We start from the raw sequence: 23,592 nt of genomic DNA, 5'->3' as shown, positions 1-23,592 counted from the left end.
AATCCGGTTCTCCAACCATGAGTCAATTTGAACGAAACTAAAAGTCCGGTTTTGGAACTGTCAGAGTCGATTTAAACCGGACATAAAAAGCGGGACCAACTTTAAACTCCTGTTGATTGCTGTCAGAAAGTCAGTGAGTTAGGTGGATGTTGGAATGAAAACCTTTGTTAAGATGGAGAAAGTGTTATAAGAAGTGGATTGCTTACTGGATTTAGCTCCGGCGGGAGTCGAAGCCGAGATAGCAGCTGCGGAAGTAGCGATGTCTGAAGCCAAGCGAGTGATCTCAACCCCTCGTTCATCCCATCCCCACCCTTGTGGATTCTCTACTTTAACACGAAACGCGATCAAAGCGTCCATCTGTTTGTTAAGCACCGCCGCTTCTTTCAACACTTCATCAACTTTCTCTTTGTAAAACTTATTCACTTTGTTGAACTCGTCGTCTAGTCTCCTGAAAAACACTAGCTCGTACTCTCCTCCTTCTTCAGCAGCCATCAGAAACGTCGTCTCGTAACCGCGATCCCCGGTGTTGTTCACCAGAATCGGGGCCGACGTTGTCGTCGTCCCCGTTAGCTGTATCCCTTCCTCCACGTCGTGATGATTACCGTGTCGTTGTCTTCCAGGGGTTGAGACTAAACCGCTAAACGCCCTGTAGAGGGTCATCTTCCGGTTTAATCCTCCCCCATGATGATTCTTGGCGCCACCACGGGTAGGTGCATTGTTGGTTCTGAGTTTGAACCGGATGATTTCTTTGAGAAGGGTTTTGAGAAAGTCGTAGTCCATGTAAGCTTGTTGCCACTCTGGTACCATCTGAGACGAAAACTCCTTCCCGAACTTCATTTTGGTTCTTGTTTTGAATCTATCTTAGATTTTTTTTTTTTTGTTGAATCTAGATTTTAGGTTTCTCTGATGAGGACTGAGGAGCAGACGAATCGTGTATGTATATATATACACCTAACACTGGAGAGAGAGATATCTTTGTTATGATTTTTTTTTACATTTGTATAAGGTTTATGATTAAAGAGGTTTATTTTAAATAAAATGACTCAACTTTATAGCCTGTTGATCATATTTGTTGAATTCTTTTGAACGTGTATTCAATGAGGGCAACTAGACCGCGTGGTGGGCACTGATCTGTTCATGTATAGAATTTCTAACCCAATTTTATAATATGTAATAATCAATCAGTCATCAAATATTGTCTTTATAACACAACAAACTATTTTTATTCCTTTTCTCTAAGCACTTAGCTTTTAAATAAATAAAAAACTAAAGAACGTTCATTTGTCATCCATCCCTAAAAGAGGTATCCGGAAGAAATTACAAATTATGGTAAACCGGAAGAAACAAAAGGTCCTTAGGTTACATGATCTGGAAACAGACAACATACAGCAAACGAGTATTCACAGCAAACAAGAAGCCAACAAAAATAATTTTGGAATTTTATTTGATCATCACTATGGTTTGTACATTTAAGTTTTTTTTTTTTTGCTAATTTTTTTTTTTAAGAAGGCAACCGAACATTTTGTTTTACTAGCTCTTACGATAGATTTGTATCATTGTACTTTGGTTTAGAAACCACATGCATTGATCTAATTGTTGTAACACAAAAGTAGCTGAAAATGTTCTGACATGTTCCATTTTAACTAATCCGTTAGTCATTATCCTCTGGCACGAGAGTTTTTTTTTTTATATTCGTGTTGGACGACCCACTTTTTTAAAAAAGTAGTGGACGACCCTAATTGATTGCATTGTAGGCTTGTAGACTTGTAGCAAAATGTGTTTTTAATAACTATAGTAAAACAAAATGTTCGGTATCTACTCTTCCTGAAAACTTGAATTTATGTCTAGATGCTGTAAAAGAGTAGCTGAAAAAGGTCTGCCATATTCGATTTTAATAAATCCATTAAACAGTGTCGTCTGTTTTTTATATTAGAGTGGACGACCATAGTCGCATTGTATCGAGAGTCGAGACCTATAGTATAGTATATGGCGGCTGAAGGTTGATGGTATTGTTGTCATTTCAGGTCAGCGAACCAAATTGAATAAGTACTTGATGAAAATGATTACATGCAAATATGAAATAATTAATCGTAGAACTATATTTCATTCTTTTATATATCGTAATCAACGTTTTTTTTTTGAACTTTATCGTAATCAACGTTGCATGGGTCTATTCAACGTAAAAGGATTGACACGTTTCAGCAAAAGAAAAAAGGATTGACAAGTTATTCTTTTTTTTTTCCGTCAGATAATATTAATTCGAAAGAGGAATACATGATTTGATACATAAGCTAATTCACAGCAACAAGAGCCCATGGACAGGCAACTAAATCCCACACAGGGGAGGCTTTAGCCACACCAATACAATTCCACAACTAACTTAAGAAAAATTCAATAGCACTTACAATGAACCTAGCACACCAAACTTGCAGCAAACCAACAACTCAAGATGCTTATGAACGCGAGTTATCGTTGTCGCTCATGACAACGGCACACAGAACGATAACCTCAACCTCTAACGGCACCACACTGAGAGCACTCATCTCCTCACTAACGAATCCAGACTTTATAACCCGGCAAGATCGAACCATTCTAGGGTCACACTTCTTCCGGATATGGCAGCGACGCACTCTATGCGACCACACTACGCCTAGATAAAAGCCTTCCACACAACACTCCATTCTCATAAGAACTGGAGAAAACGAGGTCAATCCCACCAAAACAAATCGACGGAAAAGCGTTCACAAAAGCATCACCCGAAATAAAATTACAAGTTTGGGAACCGTTGACCATTGATAGAGCCACAGATTTTCAATTAGATGAGGATAAAACACCAAGACTAATCCACTACACCAAACTCCACGAAATAAAGGAAAGGATTTAGATAAGGAAAGCTTGAAAAGAACCCGCAAAACGATGAAGGGTTAGAGCTAGATCTGGATCGAACATGTGTAGCCAAAACCAAGCCACAGCCATAACTGCATATACCACCTTCAGAAACGACATCAGCATACAATGGACCCATGGAAGGAGCAACAAACCACTCCAAGCCGCAGGTTCTCAAGCTTCCCAACCACCAAATCTTCACCAAAATAGAAAACGAAAAAATGCAGAACAAAGACAAAGAGAATCAACGACAGATCTGACCGGCGGTGGCGCTAACGGAACCGCCACGCGCCGGTCACCGGAGCTGCTACTGGTCTTGAAGGTGAAGGAGGCGGAGAGAAACTATCGCAAGGAGAGAGAAACTTTTTGAAAACCCCGATACGCCATTATCTTTACACAAGCATGGATTGACAAGTTATTCATTACGCAGATTTTTTTTTTAAAATATATATAGATATATATTATGTTGATCAAAAAATATATATATATACTTGGGAGAATTGGAAAAAAGAGACATATTATTTTTTTGTTTGTCACTTTAAGACTTTTCATACTTTTGGCAATTTTGGACTTATTTTACCCTTGGTTGATGAGAAAAATAGTAAACTTAAATAAAAAAATATACAAAAATATGAAAACTATTGGAAACATAAGTATGACAATTTATATATTTAAAGTTTTTTTAAAAAAAAATTGGAATCATATTTTATTTTACTTTCTAACCCAGGTTAGAATACACATTCTGGTGATCTATTTTACCTAGAAATCGAAATATAAGTTTTATACATCGATATATCCTTGGTATAAAACGTTATTTAGGTTTCCTTGTCATATATATCTTAGGTACATTTTGTGACGTTTCAATCTAGCAAGATCTCTTCACTATACCTAAGGTTATATAACGATAAATAACCACAACTCTATGATATACCTTACGTACTTTTTGTGAAATTAAGGTCATGTACCTTTTAACTTATGTGACGTCTTAGATAGAATAGGTCTCCCACATACTGTACAGTGTTAAGGCTTAGGTATGATATGTTTTCTAGGCAAATCCGAAAAATATGGAAACTTCCATATTCGGTTATAGATGTTTTCTAAATCTATCCCCAAATATCTTGGAGAATATTTTCTCCACGATATTCTCCTCCTCCCACGATCTCTTCATCGACTATCCCATATTCTATTCTTCTTCCTCCCTATTCCATTCTCTTCTCTCTTCTCTCTATCATTACAACATGGTTCTAATCTATGTTAAATCTGGTGAATGGATGTGTAGTTGCAGCGACCAGTGGAGTCGTTCTCCATATTTGTCGCCGCTGTATATTACTCTGTCGAATAAGAATGAGGAAGAAAATAGAGTAGGTCAAAAAATTAGACAAAATGGCGCCGTTTCATACACCTATAACGTGTACTATACCTAAGGTATATCAGAAAAAAAAACAAAATTTTCGAGTATATCACACTTCCAGATCGTTTGTAGTTTAACTTTGAATCCTCTAAACAAGTGTTAAAACATAGATCAAAGAAGGAGATAATTTTTGAAAATTATTGATAATTTTATATAATTAATTATTTAAGTGATCAATCTACATAATAAGTGAATAGATCAGGGTATGTTTAGGTTTTATTTTGGCTTTTGTTTGGTGTTTAGGGGTAATGTTTTCAAAACACTTAAGGGTCTGTTTAGGGATAATGGTTTCCAAATAACTTTAGGGTATGTTTAGGGTATTATAAGGGTTACTAAATTTAGGGTATGTTTAGGGATAATGGTTTCCAAATAACTTTAGGGTATGTTTAGGGTATTATAAGGGTTACTAAATTTAGGGTATGTTTAGGGATAATGGTTTCCAAATAACTTTAGGGTATGTTTAGGGTATTATAAGGGTTACTAAATTTAGGGTATGTTTAGGGTAATGGTTTCCAAATAACTTTAGGATATGTTTAGGGTATGTTTAGGGTAATGGTTTCCAAATAACTTTAGGATATGTTTAGGGTATTATAAGGGTTACTAAATTTAGGGTATGTTTAGGGTAATGGTTTCCAAATAACTTTAGGGGTTTGTTTAGGGTATTTTAAGGGCTACCATATTTTTCCAAAAAAAAATACTTCATAGAAAAGCAAAGTTAGAGTTATCAAATGTTTCATAAAAGCATAAAAACCTAGAGTTTTGCCTCATAATTCAAAAAAAAAACAAAGCACTAGTTAGACACTATTAATCTTCTTCCAGATCGAAGACCTGAGACCTCTCCCATGGTGAAGGCACATAGGTTTTCATAACCTCAGCATAAACAGGATCGTGTGTAGCCTCCCATAATTCCACGCCAATCTTCTGTCTGCAACCTTGAATTATTTCGTCTTTCACTAAGTTGATGTCGAGACCAAGCAGATGGCATTCCAAGTATTTGAGTGCGTACGCACCGCAATCACAACAAGACTTGTTCAATCTCTTTTGCACAGGCACATCGACGATAGTGTATGGTGACAGGTGTACTTCTTAATTGTACACACCAGATCTTTCTTCACAACATCCAGCTCCTTTGGCATCCACGCTTTGAACTTCTTAATTATGTAGTCGATCCCTGCAGTTGTTATTGATTTGAGACACCTGAGGCTCCTCGCCCTCCTTAAAAAGCCTCTTTGGTAACTCCCCCGACATATATACAAGCCATGAGATCATCTTTAGTTCAATTTGTTAAATATCAATACCATTCACAAAATAATGACACAAACTAAAGCTATTTTTACTTTCATATTGTCCTGATCCTAGAATATGTATTCCAATAGTTTAAAATTTTAAAAGAACCAACAATTTAATAAGAGAAAAATCGATCTTGAATATTAACAACAAGCATGTCTAGATTGAAAGAGAAAATTGTGGGCTATGAGAGCATAAACAAAGGAAGAACATATTCTACAACCATTGTTTCAATCAGACAAGAACTAACTAAGAATGCAAACACAATAGAAGGAACAACTACTCTACATTTGAAGACCAATTTTTTCAACTACTCTACATCCAATCGGACACCATTGTTTCAATTGGACCAAATGTTCTCCCTTTCTATAACCTTAAACGATAACAAAAAAAGAAAATCAAAATTATCTACATGATGTGTACTTAATCGTGGTTTGTAAGATGATTAACCAACCCACAAAACAAATTTGCCTTAAGAAACATTATAAATCGGTTTACACAAAAACTAGGTTAAATGGAACAGCACATCGATTTCATGTTAGATGAGAGAATATAGAAGAAATTGATTACCTTGTGTGAAGAGATGTGACTGTCTCGTCGGCATTAATGAAAGAAGTCTTCGATTTCACCCATCCGACGGAGAGGAAGAACAGAGAGAAAGCTCAACGACGACGAGAAGGCTATGAGATCGTAAGAGGAAGATGACGAAACGAGAGTAGAGACTTCTAGATGAATCTCCGACGACGAACAAGGCTTCTCTCTGTCGATTTCTAGATCGCCATGGAAAGGGGAGAAAAGCTTACGGCGGAGAAGGAGAAGGAGAAAGAAGATCGTGAAAAGAGAGATTAGGGATTTCCCAATTTTATTTTACCTTTTAACTTTTTTATTCTTTTTTTTACTTTTCCAATTTTACTTTTTAGTTTATTAAATTAATTACGAAAATCTTAATAATATATTATAAATCTACTTAATCAATAATTAAAGGGCATTAGGGTATTTACAAGGTTTCAAAATCCTATTTTCCTAAACAATCTAACTAAAATCCTAATGTGACAAATGGGAGAAAAAAATGGATCTATTTTCCAATTTTCTCTATATACTACTCCCTCCGTTTCATAATACTTGATGTTTTACTCTAGTGCACAAAGATTAAGAAAACTATATTTCTTTAATAAAAAATATTTTAAAGATATAATTTTAAAATCAATTAACCAATAACAAAAAAGAGTGTAAAACTTAATTGGTTGAACAGTTTCCAATAAAGTTAAAGTAACCTTAAAATCTCAAAACTTCATCTAATTTGAAACAAAATTATCCTTCTAAAACATCAACTATTATGAAACGGAGGGAATATATTATATCACTTGATCAATTCGGTCAAAGAGGCGTGAATTTGTGATTATACTATAACTGATCGATACAGCACTGGAATATAGCACAGGGTTCGAATGACAATATCTAATATTAACAAAAATATATATACATATTTATAAATTTTAGTTAATATTAACTACAGTGCCCTTTGTAGTTATTGGACCCATAATACTAAATAACTTTTAAGATATTATAGTAAATGTTACAAAAATGGTTAGATGTAAAATCACCACTAATAGTAAGCCGACAAGCTATTAATGTCCATCGACAGCTGTGAATTCTAGTCACGGTGTCTCACATCATCTTATTTATTCGTTTGTCAACACCTTCAATTATATTGATGCATATCTTATATTTAGAACAATATCGTTTTAAGATGAATGATCTAACGAGGGTATATCATACGATTTGAACGTTACAAATTCGAATTCATCGATCATTAAAATACTTCCATGATTTTACAGAGTACGAATTGAGTAGTGAGTACTAAGTAGTAACCATTTCTATTTCTCCACGGTTTTGTTTATTCTAACTAGTTACATATAGGGCTAATTCTGAAATTTTGGAGGCTGTAAATGAGTCAACAAAAAATTCAATAATTTGGGATCAAATATTCTTTTAACAAATTTGGAAATCTATACTAAAATAAAATTTTCAAAATTTTTGAAGGTTTAAAATGAATGTTTCATCAGATTTGGTTTAGGGCCGACTACGTATATTGAAAGAATAATGGAGGCAATAATTAGTAGTGATCAGCTGATCATTCTAAAACCAAAAAAGGTATTATACTCGGACATGATATATCAGGAATCTTAGTTTCTTAGCATTATTTTATGTATATAGTATATAGCCATCCACTTTGACCATCTCAAAACACTTAACTTTTTTACTACGAAGCATTTCCCCTTATCCAATTACACAATACCAGAATTGTTTTTTTTTAAGAAAGGGCTTCATAATACCATAATACCAAAATCATATATTTCTTATGTTTCATATTAAGTGTTAATAAATTTTTTTGTTACAAAAGAATATCGTCTTAAAATTTTAATGCAATTTTCAACTTAATATCAACTATAAATGCATTAGTTTTATAAATAATTTTATTTATCTCAAATATTATTGGTTGATATATAATTAATAAAAATTAAATATATTTAAATCATTTTTAATTTATATCAAAAATATCAAATCGATATTTTTTATGAAACAAAGAGAATATTAAGTATAAAATATACATTAATTAACAGTAGTATTGGCTGAGAAGAAAAGTAAGAAAATAACCAATTGAAACAATATGAATTTGTTGACCAATCACCCGAAGTATTGTCTGGATCTCTGGCTTTCGTGTTTTTCTTTTCTCAGTCTTGGTTTGGATGAGCGGATTACTTAGTCAATAGTCATCATATGTTACCACGCCAGTGTCGCACGGCAATAAAATTTTCGTTTTTTACTTTCTACTTAGTCTAAGTCAATTATTTTTTTTTATGAAGTTAATATATAATAAGACTCATTGTTTGTTTTGAGAGTGCATTGCTGAGTTAGCATGGGCTATCTTTTTCTTCTTTTTTCCAAAAAAATAAATTTGAGAAGAAGTTTCCCAAAACTATCCTCCTTGTAAAATTCTAAGTCAATTACAATTATTAGAATTAATTAGTAGCTGAAACAAAATTAGTAGCCCAAAAAAAAATTAGTAGCTAAAACAATCACTTTCCCTGACTTTGACCTTTTTGAATTAAGAAGATTTACTCTCTTAATTTTTGTGGTTACTATATATATGTTTAGGGAATTTTAAAAATAAAATTTATTACCAAGCAAAAGACATGTAAAAGTCTAAAACCATGATAGAAAAGCATTTTTTGATAATTTTCTACGATCAAATCAGTAGTAATTGAAAAAAGAACCACAAAATAGCTTTAGACGGCAGAAATAAAACAGAGAAAAGTAGTTAAACCGGTGTAAAAGCTCTACAGTCCGAAATAATAATGAATCTGTCGAATATACTAACTTTATAGAGAATGTCTTTAGATGAAAACAAAAACAAAATATTTTACGGCTAACACTAAAGTAAAATAAAAATGTCTTATTTGTAGTTTATACTTCTCTATGGGTTGGATGTTGAGTCATTAAGGTGTTATCCATGTTGGGTACGTATCACATGGGATAAAACATTCGAGTGTTTTTTCACCATTATATTTTAGCTTGGTGTGTCAATCACCCTACAAGTTCATCATTGTGCTCTGCTGTAGCCTGTAGGTCCATATTGGCAACTAGTTTGACGCTGGAAACTTTGGCAGAAACTTCCTTTACTTTTTCTTTCACCATGTTTCATTGATAAGTCTTCACCTATCATATGTGAAATTAAATTATATTTTACTAGTGAACTTTAGAAGCAACATTTTAATTGATCGCCATAACTGAATATCCAAATAATGGAAAAGCCGAAAAGAAGATGAGTTCTGAAAATACATGCCGCCAGATTGAAAGTATAAATGTGATATAGTACATGTGACATGTTTTTTTTTTAATATCAAGGTCAGAATGTCGAATTTGATCTTCTTTTCTCTTATAGATAACCTCGACTTGCATGCGTGACTTACTCTTTAATTTTGTTCCCTTTTAATAACATCCTCCTATATATTAAAGTCAATTAAATGAAAGTTATTACTCTCTTTTCTTCTTTACAAAAAAAAAAAACATTTTTAGAGGACGAGACATGTATCCGTTCTGATATGATCTTTAACATCTCATTTGACTTGCATGCTCAATCCAATCCATGGAACAACAAAAGTCTCTTTTTTCTTTCTTTTTTATGTCGCAACCTTTTTTTTTAGTCGTTTACTGTGAAACAAATGAGAATAAACAATGTTTTAACATAGAATAATAATAATAATAAGCAAACAGAATGTCACTTTCTTGTTTTCAGGAGAAGGATTTTTTTGGGTATTATGAAGTGAATAAGCCCCAATGGTGATCTGATGGCAGAGTTTCCTTGATCTTGTCAAGTCTCTTGAGAATGTCCAGAAACGATGGTCTCTGGTTCATGTCTGCGTCCCAGCATTTCACTATTAACCTGAGTAAAACAATGAAACATGGTTATAGGAGGTTATCGGTAGTAGACTAAAAACCAGTGCATAGGGGGAGGACACTTGGAATTTTTTTTAGCTTACTCTCTTAAATCAGGTGTGCATCCTTTGGAACGGAAAGTAGGTCTGTGTCCATCTGATACATGTTTGGCCGCTTCATACGGCTCGTAGTTCGCAAATGGTGGCTCTCCTTCTAGCATCTGGACACAATGTTGTTAAATGAAATTAAGGTTTTAAGATTTTCTTAACTCTGGTTTCTGTTTTTATTGTAGAGATTTTCTTTTAGTTAAAAGATTGTTAGTGTACCTCGTAAAGTATCATTGCAAAGGAGAAGACGTCCACTTTCTTGTCGTATTTTCGATGCTTGAATACTTCTGGAGCCATATACCGGTCTGTTATTTTATTTTTTTGCACAGAGGAGAAGTTAGAAAGAAAGAAAAGACACACACGGTTTTGAGACTATAGAACAAGACACTTACAGCTTCCGGTTTCTCCAGTCATTTTGTAGACATCATGAGAGTTTTGAACCTTTATGAGCTTACTAAGCCCAAAGTCTCCAACTTTCAAGTGGTCTGCACTCGAATTAACCAGAAGAACGTTCCTGACACACACACATAACAACCGGTTTCACAAACAGAATATTCAAAGTAAAAAAGCTATCTATATATATGAAGCAAGTTCGGTTACCTCGGTTTAAGATCTCGGTGAATGATAACATTAGGTTCATTGTGAAGATATGTCATTCCTCTGTTAGCAACAATTATTTTAAAAATAAAATTCACTCAGGTCATGTATAAGTTTTCACAAATGTTAAAGAGTCAAAGTACCTAGCGATGTCCAAGGCAAAGTTAACAGCAGTTGCTGGAGTAAGACCACCCTTTTCTTTGAGGTATTGGTGAAGATCTCCCTGTGAAAGAAAGAAGTAGATGAATCATTTTAGTTAAGAATGGAGAAAATATGCGGAGATGAAAAACAACAGCAGATAGTGAAAAAAAAAAGTTACCCCGCGTAAGTATTCAGTGATTAACATAAGGGGCTTTCTTTCGGTAACGGCTCCTAAGAATTGAACTATATTGGGATGGCGAAGCTTAACTAGCAAATCAACCTCATGCCTGAAGTCCTGACTGCATCACCATCAAAGTATGAAACACAAAGAATCTAAACGAGAGACTGACTGCTACCACCAAGGGTATCAGGAGAAAGAGAGATAAGAACTTACATAACCAGTCTATCATCTGAGAGAGAGGGAAGAATACGTTTGACAGCTACTGGTGTTCCTCTCCAATAGGCTTTCACAATCTCACCAAATGAACCCTATCAGAAATGTGACCAACATCACTTCAGAAACTCCATTGCATTGAACTATAAACTCAAGACTATGATGATCACTAGGATCAAAAACATATGGCTTCAAAAGAATCCAACAAACCTTTCCAATCATGGCTGCATTAGAGAAATCCAGCTCAGCAGGTTCAATTTCCCAGTCACATTTCTTTGGAATTGGTGGTTGCACAGGCTTTGGTTCAAAGTGACTCCCGTTTTGACCCTGCGTTAAAGACAATTCAATCAGCCACAAGCATTAACGCAAGCTGCTTCACAGAGAAAGCTCCTAAATTTTTGCAATAATCTTTATATATTCCATAGCAATTTCTGATGAAAGTTTCTAGCTTTGATATTCAAAAAACTCACATAAGACAAACCGCCATGAGATTTAAGTAGCTCGATCATTTTCTGCTTCCTAGCTCCTTCTGCATCAGCCAGAGGCTTTCAAACACACAACAAAAGTTTCAGATCAAACAGGATTAAGTTCCGATTAAAAGAACACACAATAAATAAATAAAAAAGAAAAAGAAAAAAAGGCATACCGTGTTCTTCCACCTGTCCTGAGCGTTGACATCAGCACCAAACTCGATCAGACATTTGACGACTTCGATCCACCCATGAAGAGACGCCACGTGGAGAGGCGTTCGCTTGTCGTAGTCTCTGGCGTGAACCAGAGACGGATCTTCCTCCAGGAGCTTCCGGACCGCAGCCGCGTCGTTCTGGTGCGCGTGCCACAGGATCAGAGACGTTCTGCTCACCCGCGCCTTCTCCTTCTGTTTGTCGTACGCCGGTGATGGACCGGCGCTCGTTTCGCCGCCGTCTCCAGCCGCCGACGTTTCGGAGCTCATCTCAGTGAGATTATTTTGAGAATAAAAAGGGTTTCGATTTAGATCGGTCGAAAGATGAGAGAGTTCGTTGAGTGATTGAGGGATCGATTATTTAGTTTGAGAACAGAGAGGGAGGTGATGATGATGAAGCTTTTGCTTCTTTTGTGGTTCTGTTCTCTTGTGTGAACGTACATCACCTGCCGTTAACTTAGCCGTCAAGTTGGTGACTTTTTCCTCCGTCTATTTTTAGTGTGTTTACTTTTTAGTTTTTACCCTCTCACTACTTCCAAGAGATTATAGTCTGAAATTTTTTTTTGAACAAATGGGATTATAATGTGAATTTTTTTAAAAAAATCTAGACTTTTATGCACAATTATTAATTCTATAACTTGCATTTAGAATTTTTTTTCTTTTTTTTGTTAATATTTCCTACAAACTAGTTTACTTTATGAATTTAGTTAGTATATTGAATAAAGGTAAAAATCTGATGTGAATTCTTATGATGTTATGGTCCTTGTGTGTGTGTGTAAAGGCTACTAAGTCAACGATCCGAATAACATGGCATCATTACATCTATCACATGACTGCTATAAATACACATGCTTATTATGCCTTTAGCATCTACTTTTGTAACCAAATAAGGTCATTACTTTACATGTTGGAAAACTCATTCATTGCATGTTTGGCCAACTATAAATTACTCGATATGGTTGGCCAACTAGCCATGAAAAAATATCTCCGCATTTAATAGTTACCCAATTTGGTTAAATAGCCAAACTAAACAAGGTTTGTTGACTTGTTCTTCACTTCTTTCTTCGGTCTTAACTCTCTCTATAATATATTCTTAAACCGGTACAAAAACTATCAACCCATAAACCAAACTATCATAAACCGGATTGCTACTATGAACTTCAAAAGCCTCTTTACTGAGCAACTTCAAGCGAATAATAAGAAAGCACCACAAGTAACATACATCTATATATATACACGATTAATTACACTTGTTTATACAAATTTTTTTTTCCAGATAATTGTAGGTACTATTAAGATGATGTACAAGTTATTTATTGTCCCTCAAGTCTTCAAGAGAACGCTTACGGGATCCCAAATTACGCTCCAGCGTCTGTGGTGTGGGTGGTGTTCTTCCACGGCGGAATAGAACCGCCAGAGACCTCGTTTTCCGGCAAAGATCAAAAACCTATTCAGAAAAAAAAACAAACGCAGGTCATTTTCAAATGATGTTTAAATCTAAATCAACAAACAATGTCTAGAATCATATTTTGATATCTGAATCTTACAGATGAGGCTTCAATCTCAGCCACGCCTTCACACCCTTTTCCTCCACCTTGTAGTAGATCACAGTATCGAACAGCCTCATTCACATCTTCAAAAACCTTTGGTAAAGAGATAGGAAAAAACAAAACATAATCAAACTTTCACGGTTTTTTCATAGGGACTTGGAAGTGATTCGTATTGAGAATACTTACCAGTACTCCATCTCGAATGTCTTCAACGAGCATATCGAATTTAGTTTCGGGTCTAGACTGTTTTTTCTGGTTGCTGATCCTTTTAGAGAACAACAGTCCAAGCTCTTTCTCTACTTCACTGTGATAAAATCGTTGGTGAATGTCATGCAAGCGAGAGGAAACACTAAACTCTAATATTAGATTTGAGTGGATTGAATTTCGGAACCTGTGGGTTGTTCTAGTTTTCATGGTGCAGATCTGGTTTTCTCTCTGTGTTAGTACGTAAACCGGCTTTGAGTCTCCTCTCCAAGGGTTAGACTCCAGCACTAAGAGAGGAGGAACAAGATCAATTTTAGAAAGTTTAGATGAACTAGTAATGATTTGCTTGCAATCTTGGAGATGATTCATTTCATAATGATGAGAAAGCAACAATTATTTGCTCATCAGAGTTGAGCTGAAAAAGCCTTCTTCTCTAACTACATGCTCTATCAATAAGAGATTGAATGTTCACCAAAAACGATTGGGTTCCTCTTAATGAAAACAAGGCACTAAGGATTTTCAAACTACTAAAACAGAGTAACAAGTGAGCAAACTTTCAAAGAACGATTAGAGAGAGTAACTACCGTCATAGCTGGTGGAATCAAACGTCTGCTCTAGTTTCCGACGCATGTCGTAAGCACGTGATGAGACTTGCCTCACAAACTCATCGGAAGTCCCAGGGATCGTACCGTCCAGGTGAAGCGCCTTCTCCACTTCCTCGCTTCTTTCCTCTTCATCGCCACCCTGTTTATCTGATCCTCCTCCGCCGCCGCCGCTGGCAGTCGATTTACAGCTCGAGAAGTGTCTTCTTCTCGGAATCGAGATCCGTCTCCCTGCGCTGGAGAAGGTGGAACAACAACGGTGAGAAGGAAGAGGAATCAATACTGATCGTGAAGTTGAAACGGAGATCGTAGTCGTCGTTGTTGGGGGTAGTATTATGGAAGTAGAAATAGATGCTAGAGACTCCATTGAATTGAATTAACTTTCTTTCTTTCTTTCTTCAATTTTGCTCGGGAAAATCAGTGGGGAGGAGACGTAAACGACTCAACGTGAAGAGACGAAGCAAAAATAAGATTCGTGGAAGCAAAATAAATCAACTCTGCTGCTTCAGCTGATATTTTTTTCGGTTGGTGGGTCCAACAAATATTCAAACCCTCTTCCTGAGGCAGAGGGTCTCTGTTGAAGTAGCTCTCACGAACACGGAACAAAAATATAACGGGTGATTAATGGATAACTGGATACAAATCTCTGAATTAGAAACACGTATATATTACAAAAATAAAACGTAAGCGACATTATACAAAAATAGAGTTCACTTTCACAATTGTTCCAAACAAAGACTTTAGCAACTTCACCTAATGATCGTCATTTATGAAGGTCACACTAACCAGTTATGTCGCTCCAGCTTCAGCAGAACCTAAGCCATTGCTCTCATCATCGCAAGGCTCTGCAGATTCTTGATCAGGGAATAGCTCCAGCCTCATAGACGGAGCGATGTTGTTAACGTGAAGCCATGTTAACTCCCATAAGCTATCTCCGCCAAGAGCACTTCTCTGCAAAAGCACTCCTTTCGTCTTCATCACGAGCAATATGTTCTTGAGAAGCTCTGGCACGGTTTCTTGTAGCTTCTCGCTTTTCTTGCCCCTTACTTTCACTTTCATGTATTTCTCCATCCGGGTCAGGACGCCCAGCCATAGCTTGCAGAAGGTTGATAACTGAGATAGCTCTTGGAGTAGCTGAAGAAACACTTTGGAGAGGAGTTTTATTGCCAGAAGCAACGTGCCTTCCATGTTCCGGTAGTCTTTCTGTGACCCTGAAGCGATCTCGAGTAAGTCGTCTAAAACCGTGAAGATTACTTTGTCAAAGCATTGAGACCACATGCTATGAGCTAGACTGATCCCGTCTACTCCGCCCAAACACTTTTGTAATGACTGTAAGGCGTGGTTTCGGACATCCTCTCTCTGGTCTAAACACACTTTTCTTAGTCCTTGAACAAGCCTTAGCCACATTTCCCCGAAATCTTGTGACATCTTCGCAAAATCTTCTTCTCCCATGTTCTCCTTGGCTGAACGAGCCCATTTAGCCAACTGCTCTAATGAATCTCCCATTAGATCGAGGGCGCGGATAGACCGTTCCGATTGTCCCACACGGGATTCAGCAAACTGTCGTGCAGCATCAACACAGAGAACATAATTGGCTGGATACAGGTGGGTTCCTTCAGACATAACAAATGATACGGCATTAAATCCTGCTTCGGAAGCTTCAGGGTGCCTCGCTGTAATGGAGAGTAGCGATGTTATTGTTCTCCATCCCGCCTGAGACCTAATGTGATTAGCATTGGCTTTTACAAGGCGGCTGACTTCATCAGCAATTTTCTCACAATAGGCATCGGCAACACGTGCATCCAGTTTCAGCACAAGCTGAAGAGATCTCAAAAGCTCATCAGCTAGGCTTTCTTTATAAGGAAGTAGTCTCTGGCAGATCCGAAGTAGACCAAATATAGCTTTGTCCACTAAGTTACAGGGCATCACCGTTGACTGAGCAATGGTAGCTATGTGTTCGTAGACGCCTTGCCATAGGAGAACGATCCTGTCTCTGTTGTTAAGAGTGATTGCAATGAGCAATTCCAGGCAGAAAACTGCAGTATCCTCATCCTCTGGAGAATTGTTTCCTTTTTGAGGCCTACCTGCAGCCCAAATGAGAGCACGCGCAAGCTGCAGCAAAGATTCAGCTTGTAGAAACTTGCTTTCCGTAAATATGCTGTCAATGTGACATTTCTGAATTGTTTGAAGTGTTCGTTGATGAGCCGCAAGCTGTTGCTCAGTAGGCTGTGATCTTGGCTCTTCTGTATCAAGTGAAAGAAGCTGACTAAACCTTCCCATCAGCCCGGAAGATCTCCTCGGAGTTCCCATAGCTTGTAGATGAGCTGAAGATAGGGAATTCGCAAGAGGCTTCCCTTGTCCTTGCTCAGATGAAAGTTCTGATTCGTCAGCTGCATCAGTGGCTACACGAGCTGGCAGAAGTCCAAGTTTATGCAGCCGTAAGATGCAGTCCAATATGTTCCTCCAACCCGTACGAATATAATCTCCATATTTGTTTGCAATGGTAAATATAGTGATAGTTGCCATCCTTGCTTTCGGGTCATCACCAAATGCTAGAACCGGTTCATCAGCAGATGATGGATTCAACAGTGTTGTGAATTTGCAGAGAGACACAACCAGATCATCAAGCACATCTTCCAGATGATGGCAAGCAGAAATTTTAGCAATAGCCAAGAATCCATCAATGCATGTCTGGTAAACGTCTTCATGTTCTGCATGGTCAAAAACGACTGAAATGGCAGCAATAGTTGGACCAGACATGATAGCAAACATATCGTGGTCAAGATAAGCCCTTGAATCAGCCAAAATATACGGAGCAGTTTTCTTGGATTTATGCATCAAATCAATCCAACGGCTGGGGGTCATTTCAGGAAAGCCTGAACCTTGCTCTGGAGTAGTCCGGATCTCATTGTTGCAGATGGAGTGATAAAGTTCAGACAAAAATTCCCGAGGGAGATCATTTCCTCCATTGATATGCCTATTGTTGCGAATAAAATCCTCTTCTGTCATCTTTTTCTTTACTTGAACGTTGTGTTGATCAGTGTTGAGCATGATAATAGAGTATGATAACACAAGAGCAGCGTCCTTGTTAGCAAGAATCTCAGGAGACTGCATATAGTATCTTTCAGAGAACGCTTCAAGAACCCTCTGTATTTTCTGAGATTCTCCAGGCAACCTGAAAGTTTCCAAGAAGAGTCGGAGTGCAGTATCCAAATTCATGTACTGGAAATCGAAAGTCCCAGCAAACTCATTGAGAACCTGAACACAAAATTCGTCGTGATTCCCAAGAAAATCTCCCACGAGGTTCTTATCAAGCCCAGCAGTATATCTGAAAAAGCAAGCTACGCTCTGGGGATCAAGTTTGTCAGGTAAAAGATGTGTCCCTTGGAGAAACTCTAACCCCTTCTTTGGATCCCTGTTAAAATGATCTGCTCCAATCATTAACCTTCTCTTGATATATTTTCTCCTGCGGACAAATGAAACCCAGTGATTTGGATCACTGTAATCATCACACTTAACCATCCAGAAAGGTGTGTACTCATCAAGATGGACAGGCCCTAAGTCTAAACCAGTCAATCCATTACTTATCCTCTCGGCCATTCCTTGAATAACAGCAATTAAGCCATCCAGCGCAAGAATGTGCATTGCGGACAAAGGACTGTTCACAGGAAATGTGCTCTTCGATATTAGATTAGATAGCTCCTCAAACACGTTGCTGCAAGTTATATCACAATCGAGATTGGCATACATCTCCACCATAAAACTCTTCTGCCTACAGAAGTTCACAAGAGCTTCCATAGCAACCTCTTGCTGCTGATACGAGGGCCCATATTTTCCTTGCGCAAGCCTCAGAATTACGCAGGAAAAGAATGCCTCAAGCTGCAGTTTGAGCTCAGTACGTAGATGTTGATACAAATTGAGAACAATGCTACAAACCATCGAAAGAATAAGGGGGCTCATCGACAAGCCGAATTGCATCAGATTACGAAATAACTCATCTTGAATTAGGCTTAACAATCTTGGGTGATGGCGGATGGACGCTCCACCCAATTCAATGGCTGAGTTGATCATGTTCAACGCAAAGAGAGGCACATCTTCATCAAATGATATGGTATTTGCTCGGGCGCCCATCCCAACGTGTTCGACCATATTTAACAAAGAGCATAAAAAGTGAAATATTTCCACCATACTAGGAACTCCGTATGGCTCTGTCATTATATGCAAATCGTATGGAGAAGCCGGCTTTCTGCTTCCAGGCCCAGCCGGTCCATCATCCATCAAATTTTGAGCACCAGATGCAAAAGTTGCCACAGAATTTTCAGTATCATACTCGGAATTAGCATTTCCATCCTCCACTGGTTTAGTCACAATGGCATAATTATTGTCTACTCCGGCTTTCTGCAACCATGCAAAACACCATTACTAACGTATATATATAAAAAACAAGAGAAAAAGGCATAAAAGTCAGTATCCATTGGGGAAATTATTTTCCTAGTTATTTTTGACTCGCACGAGGAAAAATATAACTTTGGCGGAAAATAAGAGTCTACACAGTTTTGAAGTCCTAAAGTAGGTTGCAGACGTATATTTAACAGGAAATTTATTATTCTCTTTAATCTCTTAGCATCCTACGAGTAACGTGTATCCCAAATTGACTTGAAATCAACCAAAAAGGAAATATCATACCTCTTGATTGATGTTTTCAGATCTGTTGACAAGTGTAGTTTCCGTTCTGTCAACATCTGGGAGATGGGAGAAGATGCACCTCACTAGTTCATGCATCGTGTGGCGAGCTACACGTTGCAACAACTCACCTTTCATTCCTGACTGGTGGACAACACGAAAACAAGTGTTGAGGACCGTGCATACATGCTGGTTGCTTAGCATAACCGACGCTCTATTTTTCATACATGCCAGAAGAACCTGAAGTATCTTCATCAGCACAACCTCCTCTGATGCAGGATCTGTCACCTCAAAACGGCAGCTTGTCACAGAATCAACTATCAAGTGCATGGCGTCTTCAATGTTTGTAGTATTCTGATCGATTACATTCAGGCTTAGGATCTTGTAAACTGACGACAAAGCAATGCTGGTTATCGGTGCTCCGGTTTCATCCGAGCGTATCACATCTAGAAAGGGCTGAAGATAGAGCATGGGACTTATCGTATGCCAGGGTTGGTTCCATGAGAAGAGCTGTTTCCTAAGAGCTTTAAGTGACTGAATCAACGAGTGCTCAAGTTGATCATCGCCAGACATGTATCGACCTCCCCATCTTACGTTTCTTCTCATGACCGCCAAAACAGCGGCGATTTCAGTGTCGATCATGCATGCTAAAGTGGTTGTATTGCTTGACTCACTACTCTCGAAGTCCTCCTCAGGCTCTTCCTCAATGGCATTGATTCCAGAATGCAACTTAAGGCGACCCATCTAATCTTCTGACAGAGCCCAAGGCACTTCTTTCGTGGCAAATACGCTACAAAAATAGAGGGCAAATTCAATCATTACTGGGGGGATAAAAAAGAAACAAAGTAAGAATTATACTAAAGGTGTTGATATAAACAGATCACAGATTCTTTTTAGATAACTTCAAAATTAATTCAGCTGACCAGTGACTGTGTCATGAATCCAAACAATATTTTCGAAACTACTTTTTTTAGTTCTCAAAATCTCATTCAACTCCAGAGAACTCGAAAACAAGTCTCTCACGCTAAATCTCGGGGGGTGTAAGCAGAAACCCTATCAATGCGAATCGAAAAACACGACGATACTTAGACGAAATCTAGTTCAAAATAAAGAGGGGTAACTTCTGACTTCAATTCTAGATTCTAGTGAACAACAAGGGACATCAATGCACGACGAGGGAACGATACAAACAATAGTATTCGAAGAAGAAGCGAGATCTGTAGATTTTTACTTACTATTTTCTGCAGCGATCGAGAGATCTATCGCCGGGCTCTGACGCCGAGAAACAGAAATGGTATTGAGGAAAGCACGATCGGAATAATACAATTCTCGGGGGACGAGCAGAGAGGCCGAGGAAAGAGAAGAAAAAGAAGTAAAGTAAAAGATGTAATTTACGGAAACACCCCTGTATAAGGGTCTGTAATTCACTATTTTACTATATTGATACTTTAGACCCTCAAATATCTCAAGCTGTTCCCTAACGTAAATGGGCTACTATTTAAGTGGGCCTATATAGCAGGCTCGTAGTTAAATGTTGTATAACCGATTTTGTTCATGTGAGTCTTGATTATTCAACCTAAATGCACGGCTCCTTTTTGGACCGAGCTATATAAATTGCTTTGTTTTTAGTACTAACCACTTTTGTCCTTTTCAAAAAGATCAATATTAAAGTGTGCGTGTTACAGACAACTGTAACACTAGTATAGTTTTATATATATGCCGCAGAACAGTTGAATGGTTCTATTTCTTTGATGTTGTTGAGGTGGTTGCCTTTGCGCCTCCGGATAGTGGGAGACAATACTTTTTCCCAGAATTTTATAACCCAAAAATGATTAAATCTTAATTAATATATGAAGTTGTCCAACATAAACTATGTAAGGAAATAGTATACAATGAACTTTTTTATATATCCACATTTATAATCATAAGATATTGTGACTTCTTGCTTTGTCTAATTAGGTATTCTTGCACCCGAAGGACATGTCTCTTTCATGTTTAATCAGTTTCAAAAAAGATTGAACAACCATTCAATAAAATATAGTATGCTATGCTACCAATGATGGTGATGATTCATCATATTCGTGACATAAATATCTAAATACATAGCTACTAGATACATAAGTTGTGGACGAAAGCAGTTAGGCATTTCTGTGTGATTAGTGATCATGTAAGAGAGTTTTTATTTTTTAAATTGATATACATCCAGGTATTTGGTATCTGAAAATGAAATTGAATACCAAACAAATATTCATTGCACATCCACCCCTAGATTTATAGATATATTAAGATTTAAATAGTACTATAGACTATGGCGTTTCCAGTTGGCAATGTTTGCTAAGGTCTACACACGTTCAAGTATTTGGTTGGAAGATATCTGCTTCTTGAATTTCATATATTAACTCGGGGGATATATTTGGTATCCACGTAACTGTACCGTCTTCTGTTTTAAGAACTGTTCAAAATTACAAGTAGATTAATCGTGTGTTTTCTAGTTATAAATAACATCTAGATCGTATTTAGGGATCATGTTTTTATATGAATGGGCATTGGTTCTATTTCAGTTTAGTTTTCCTCTTAATAGAATAATAAACTAAACTGGTATATTTGAAGTTAGTGTTATATTCGTTTGGTATAATTCGAGTATATCAACTTTAACGAGAAAAAGAATTCGAGTCGTCATCAAATAAAGTTTTTATTCCAGTGGTTCAAGTAGACATTATGGCTCCAACTCGAAAGCTATTCATAATGTAAGAAAATTTAATTACGGTGACATCATGTAAGTGTTAAAGTGTATACATTTCGATCGGTGTTCTTAAGTCTACCAACCATACTTGCAGCTGTTAAAGCCTCTTAATTGGACTTCAAAGCTTCGAATTAATGTTTCATTTCCTCTTTCAAAGACTCCTGTTGTCAAAGAGCTCCCTCTGTAATAATTTATCTTTAAATGCAATTATACATTATATATGTATGTGTTACAAAGAAACATTATATATATGTATGATATATTTACATGCATGTATCATATATATTCCCATGTGAAATAGAGAGTGTTCTTTAAATATTAAATATTACATTATATATGTACGTGTTACAGAGAGTGTAAATCGGGTATACTTGTAGTACCCATGTATACTAGTGTAGTCATACTTATATTACACTAATACGTTAAAAATATTACATTTGCAAAACAACTGCAGTGATATGGCAAGTTGGACAAGCATTTCTATAAAAATTGGGTAAAACAAAAATATTATGACTAGCATTTCAACAATAAATTTATTAAATTTGAAATAATATTTCATTGATTTGATATTTCACATTTTGTTTTGGATCTTATTTGATATTCTACTTTATAATGAATAGTAACTACGACTTGAGGAAAATAAGGAAATACAAAAGAATTTGTTGTCAACAGACAAATTGTTAAATAATTCGGCAGTCCTAAAAGTAATATTTAAAAATTTATGTAAATGTTTATCATGATAAAATAAGACATGGTTGCTTGGAAAAAGCACACCTAAAATGGAGACCCTTATTACATTTATGTAAATGTTATCCCATCTACCTAATTTTGTATTTTTTGGGTGAGAAAACGGATGCCTTGCTTCTGTCGAGGTTTTCTTGTTATTATTATACTCTTCAGTTTTTTTACTCTAAACTACAGTTTCTTAATATATAGTCCAGGTAAAGAAAATAGTTTTATGTTATAAACTTGGGAGAAAATTGATTTATCCGGCGTTGAATTAGTTTTGTAGATTTTACCAAAAAAATATTTTTGTAGAAAACCCATCTTACGTTTCTTCATGCTTTCATGTTAATGTATAAATGATCTCATAACTGTGTAGAAAATAACTATCAAATTTATTTTTCCAAATATAATTATAGGCTTTTAAGCAAAAAAAATGTTATAATTACTGGCCGAAGAATTCTTTTCCATTTATTGGTGTCAACTATTTTATGCTAATATTGATAGAGAATGAGGGTAGCTAAATGTCTCAGAATAAAAAGCAGCGATAGATAATAGGGGATAATATGAGCCGTCAATAGCACAGTTGAAATATTTTGGAGAATCTATTTTTTATGTCTTCTTGAAAATATCATTAAGTAGCAACTAAACGAACTTGTACTATAAAAAAGGAATGGATGCAAGAGAATATGTGCAACTGGAATTTTAAGTTACTCGTTGCTGATCTTACTATTTAATGCAGTCGGAAATTAATCTGTATGGCTGTAACGATTAGCAAATAACAAAAGGTAATAACATAAATCAAAGTGGAACTGGTCTAAGTTTTGGAAGTTTCTAAACGTAATTTGAAGCGAGGAAACCATCAACTGGTTGTATATATATTAAAAATAAAATTGATAAAGAAATTTGGTTCCACAAACATACAGAATCGGCGAAGTCTCTTTCAAATAACAGCTTCAACCAAAAGAGTATAAATTTTTTTTCAAAAAAAGAGTATAAAATTATAATAAAATACTGAAACTATTTAACAAAACTAAATGATAAGAATATATATCTGTAAACTAATTTACTCTCATACGAAAAGGACTTTGAACTAACTAATTAAAATGGTTTTATTCACTTTCTAGCTCAATAATATAACA

The 23,592-nt window shown here is 36.4% G+C and overlaps 4 protein-coding genes across 5 annotated transcripts in view; all 4 read right to left on the bottom strand.

Moving 5' to 3' along the window:
* The window catches only part of LOC108808698 (phosphate transporter PHO1 homolog 3), a 76,797-nt gene extending 75,780 nt beyond the window's left edge, over positions 1–1,017 (bottom strand). For both annotated transcript variants that reach the window (XM_057007400.1, XM_057007395.1), the window contains exon 1: positions 207–1,017. In XM_057007400.1, coding sequence (XP_056863380.1) covers positions 207–837 — 631 coding nt within the window. In that variant the 5' untranslated portion in view covers positions 838–1,017. The remainder of the gene's footprint in view (positions 1–206) is intronic.
* An 8,720-nt stretch (positions 1,018–9,737) lies between these two features.
* On the bottom strand, positions 9,738–12,386 carry LOC130510770 (serine/threonine-protein kinase VIK). The gene is made up of 11 exons (XM_057007390.1): positions 11,910–12,386; positions 11,734–11,808; positions 11,474–11,590; positions 11,264–11,358; positions 11,048–11,168; positions 10,872–10,951; positions 10,732–10,791; positions 10,524–10,645; positions 10,351–10,436; positions 10,129–10,244; positions 9,738–10,031 (listed from the first exon to the last, which is right to left on the bottom strand). The coding sequence occupies exons 1-11, from the start codon at positions 12,213–12,215 to the stop codon at positions 9,905–9,907; spliced, it is 1,305 nt and encodes a 434-aa protein (XP_056863370.1). The 5' UTR covers positions 12,216–12,386; the 3' UTR covers positions 9,738–9,904.
* A 764-nt stretch (positions 12,387–13,150) lies between these two features.
* LOC130510767 (uncharacterized) lies at positions 13,151–14,787 on the bottom strand. Its single transcript, XM_057007385.1, has 5 exons — positions 14,284–14,787; positions 13,887–13,986; positions 13,682–13,799; positions 13,493–13,588; positions 13,151–13,392 (listed from the first exon to the last, which is right to left on the bottom strand). Exons 1-5 carry the CDS (start codon positions 14,666–14,668, stop codon positions 13,255–13,257), a joined length of 837 nt encoding a protein of 278 aa, XP_056863365.1. The 5' UTR covers positions 14,669–14,787; the 3' UTR covers positions 13,151–13,254.
* Positions 14,788–14,948: 161 nt separating this feature from the next.
* On the bottom strand, positions 14,949–20,369 carry LOC108835846 (ARF guanine-nucleotide exchange factor GNOM). The gene is made up of 3 exons (XM_018609069.2): positions 20,220–20,369; positions 18,988–19,774; positions 14,949–18,699 (listed from the first exon to the last, which is right to left on the bottom strand). Exons 2-3 carry the CDS (start codon positions 19,726–19,728, stop codon positions 15,091–15,093), a joined length of 4,350 nt encoding a protein of 1,449 aa, XP_018464571.1. The 5' UTR covers positions 19,729–19,774; positions 20,220–20,369; the 3' UTR covers positions 14,949–15,090.
* Between the last annotated feature and the right edge of the window lie 3,223 nt (positions 20,370–23,592).

This window comes from Raphanus sativus, chromosome 1 (assembly GCF_000801105.2).
Source record: "Raphanus sativus cultivar WK10039 chromosome 1, ASM80110v3, whole genome shotgun sequence".
Taxonomy (NCBI): Eukaryota; Viridiplantae; Streptophyta; class Magnoliopsida; order Brassicales; family Brassicaceae; genus Raphanus; species Raphanus sativus.
This window is presented reverse-complemented; position numbering and strand designations above follow the sequence as displayed.

Coding starts and splice junctions, on each gene's coding strand:
- LOC130510770 (XM_057007390.1), bottom strand. CDS start 12,215: ATGAGCTCCGAAACGTCGGCGGCTGGAGACGGCGGCGAAACGAGCGCC. Junction 11,359..11,473: donor ATGCAGCCATGATTGGAAAG/GTTTGTTGGATT, acceptor CATTTCTGATAG/GGTTCATTTGGTGAGATTGT. Junction 10,437..10,523: donor GACTGGAGAAACCGGAAGCT/GTAAGTGTCTTG, acceptor ATAAAATAACAG/ACCGGTATATGGCTCCAGAA.
- LOC130510767 (XM_057007385.1), bottom strand. CDS start 14,668: ATGGAGTCTCTAGCATCTATTTCTACTTCCATAATACTACCCCCAACA. Junction 13,987..14,283: donor TGATTCCACCAGCTATGACG/GTAGTTACTCTC, acceptor CTCCTCTCTTAG/TGCTGGAGTCTAACCCTTGG. Junction 13,800..13,886: donor AAAACTAGAACAACCCACAG/GTTCCGAAATTC, acceptor ATTTTATCACAG/TGAAGTAGAGAAAGAGCTTG.
- LOC108835846 (XM_018609069.2), bottom strand. CDS start 19,728: ATGGGTCGCCTTAAGTTGCATTCTGGAATCAATGCCATTGAGGAAGAG. Junction 18,700..18,987: donor CTGAAAACATCAATCAAGAG/GTATGATATTTC, acceptor GCATGGTTGCAG/AAAGCCGGAGTAGACAATAA.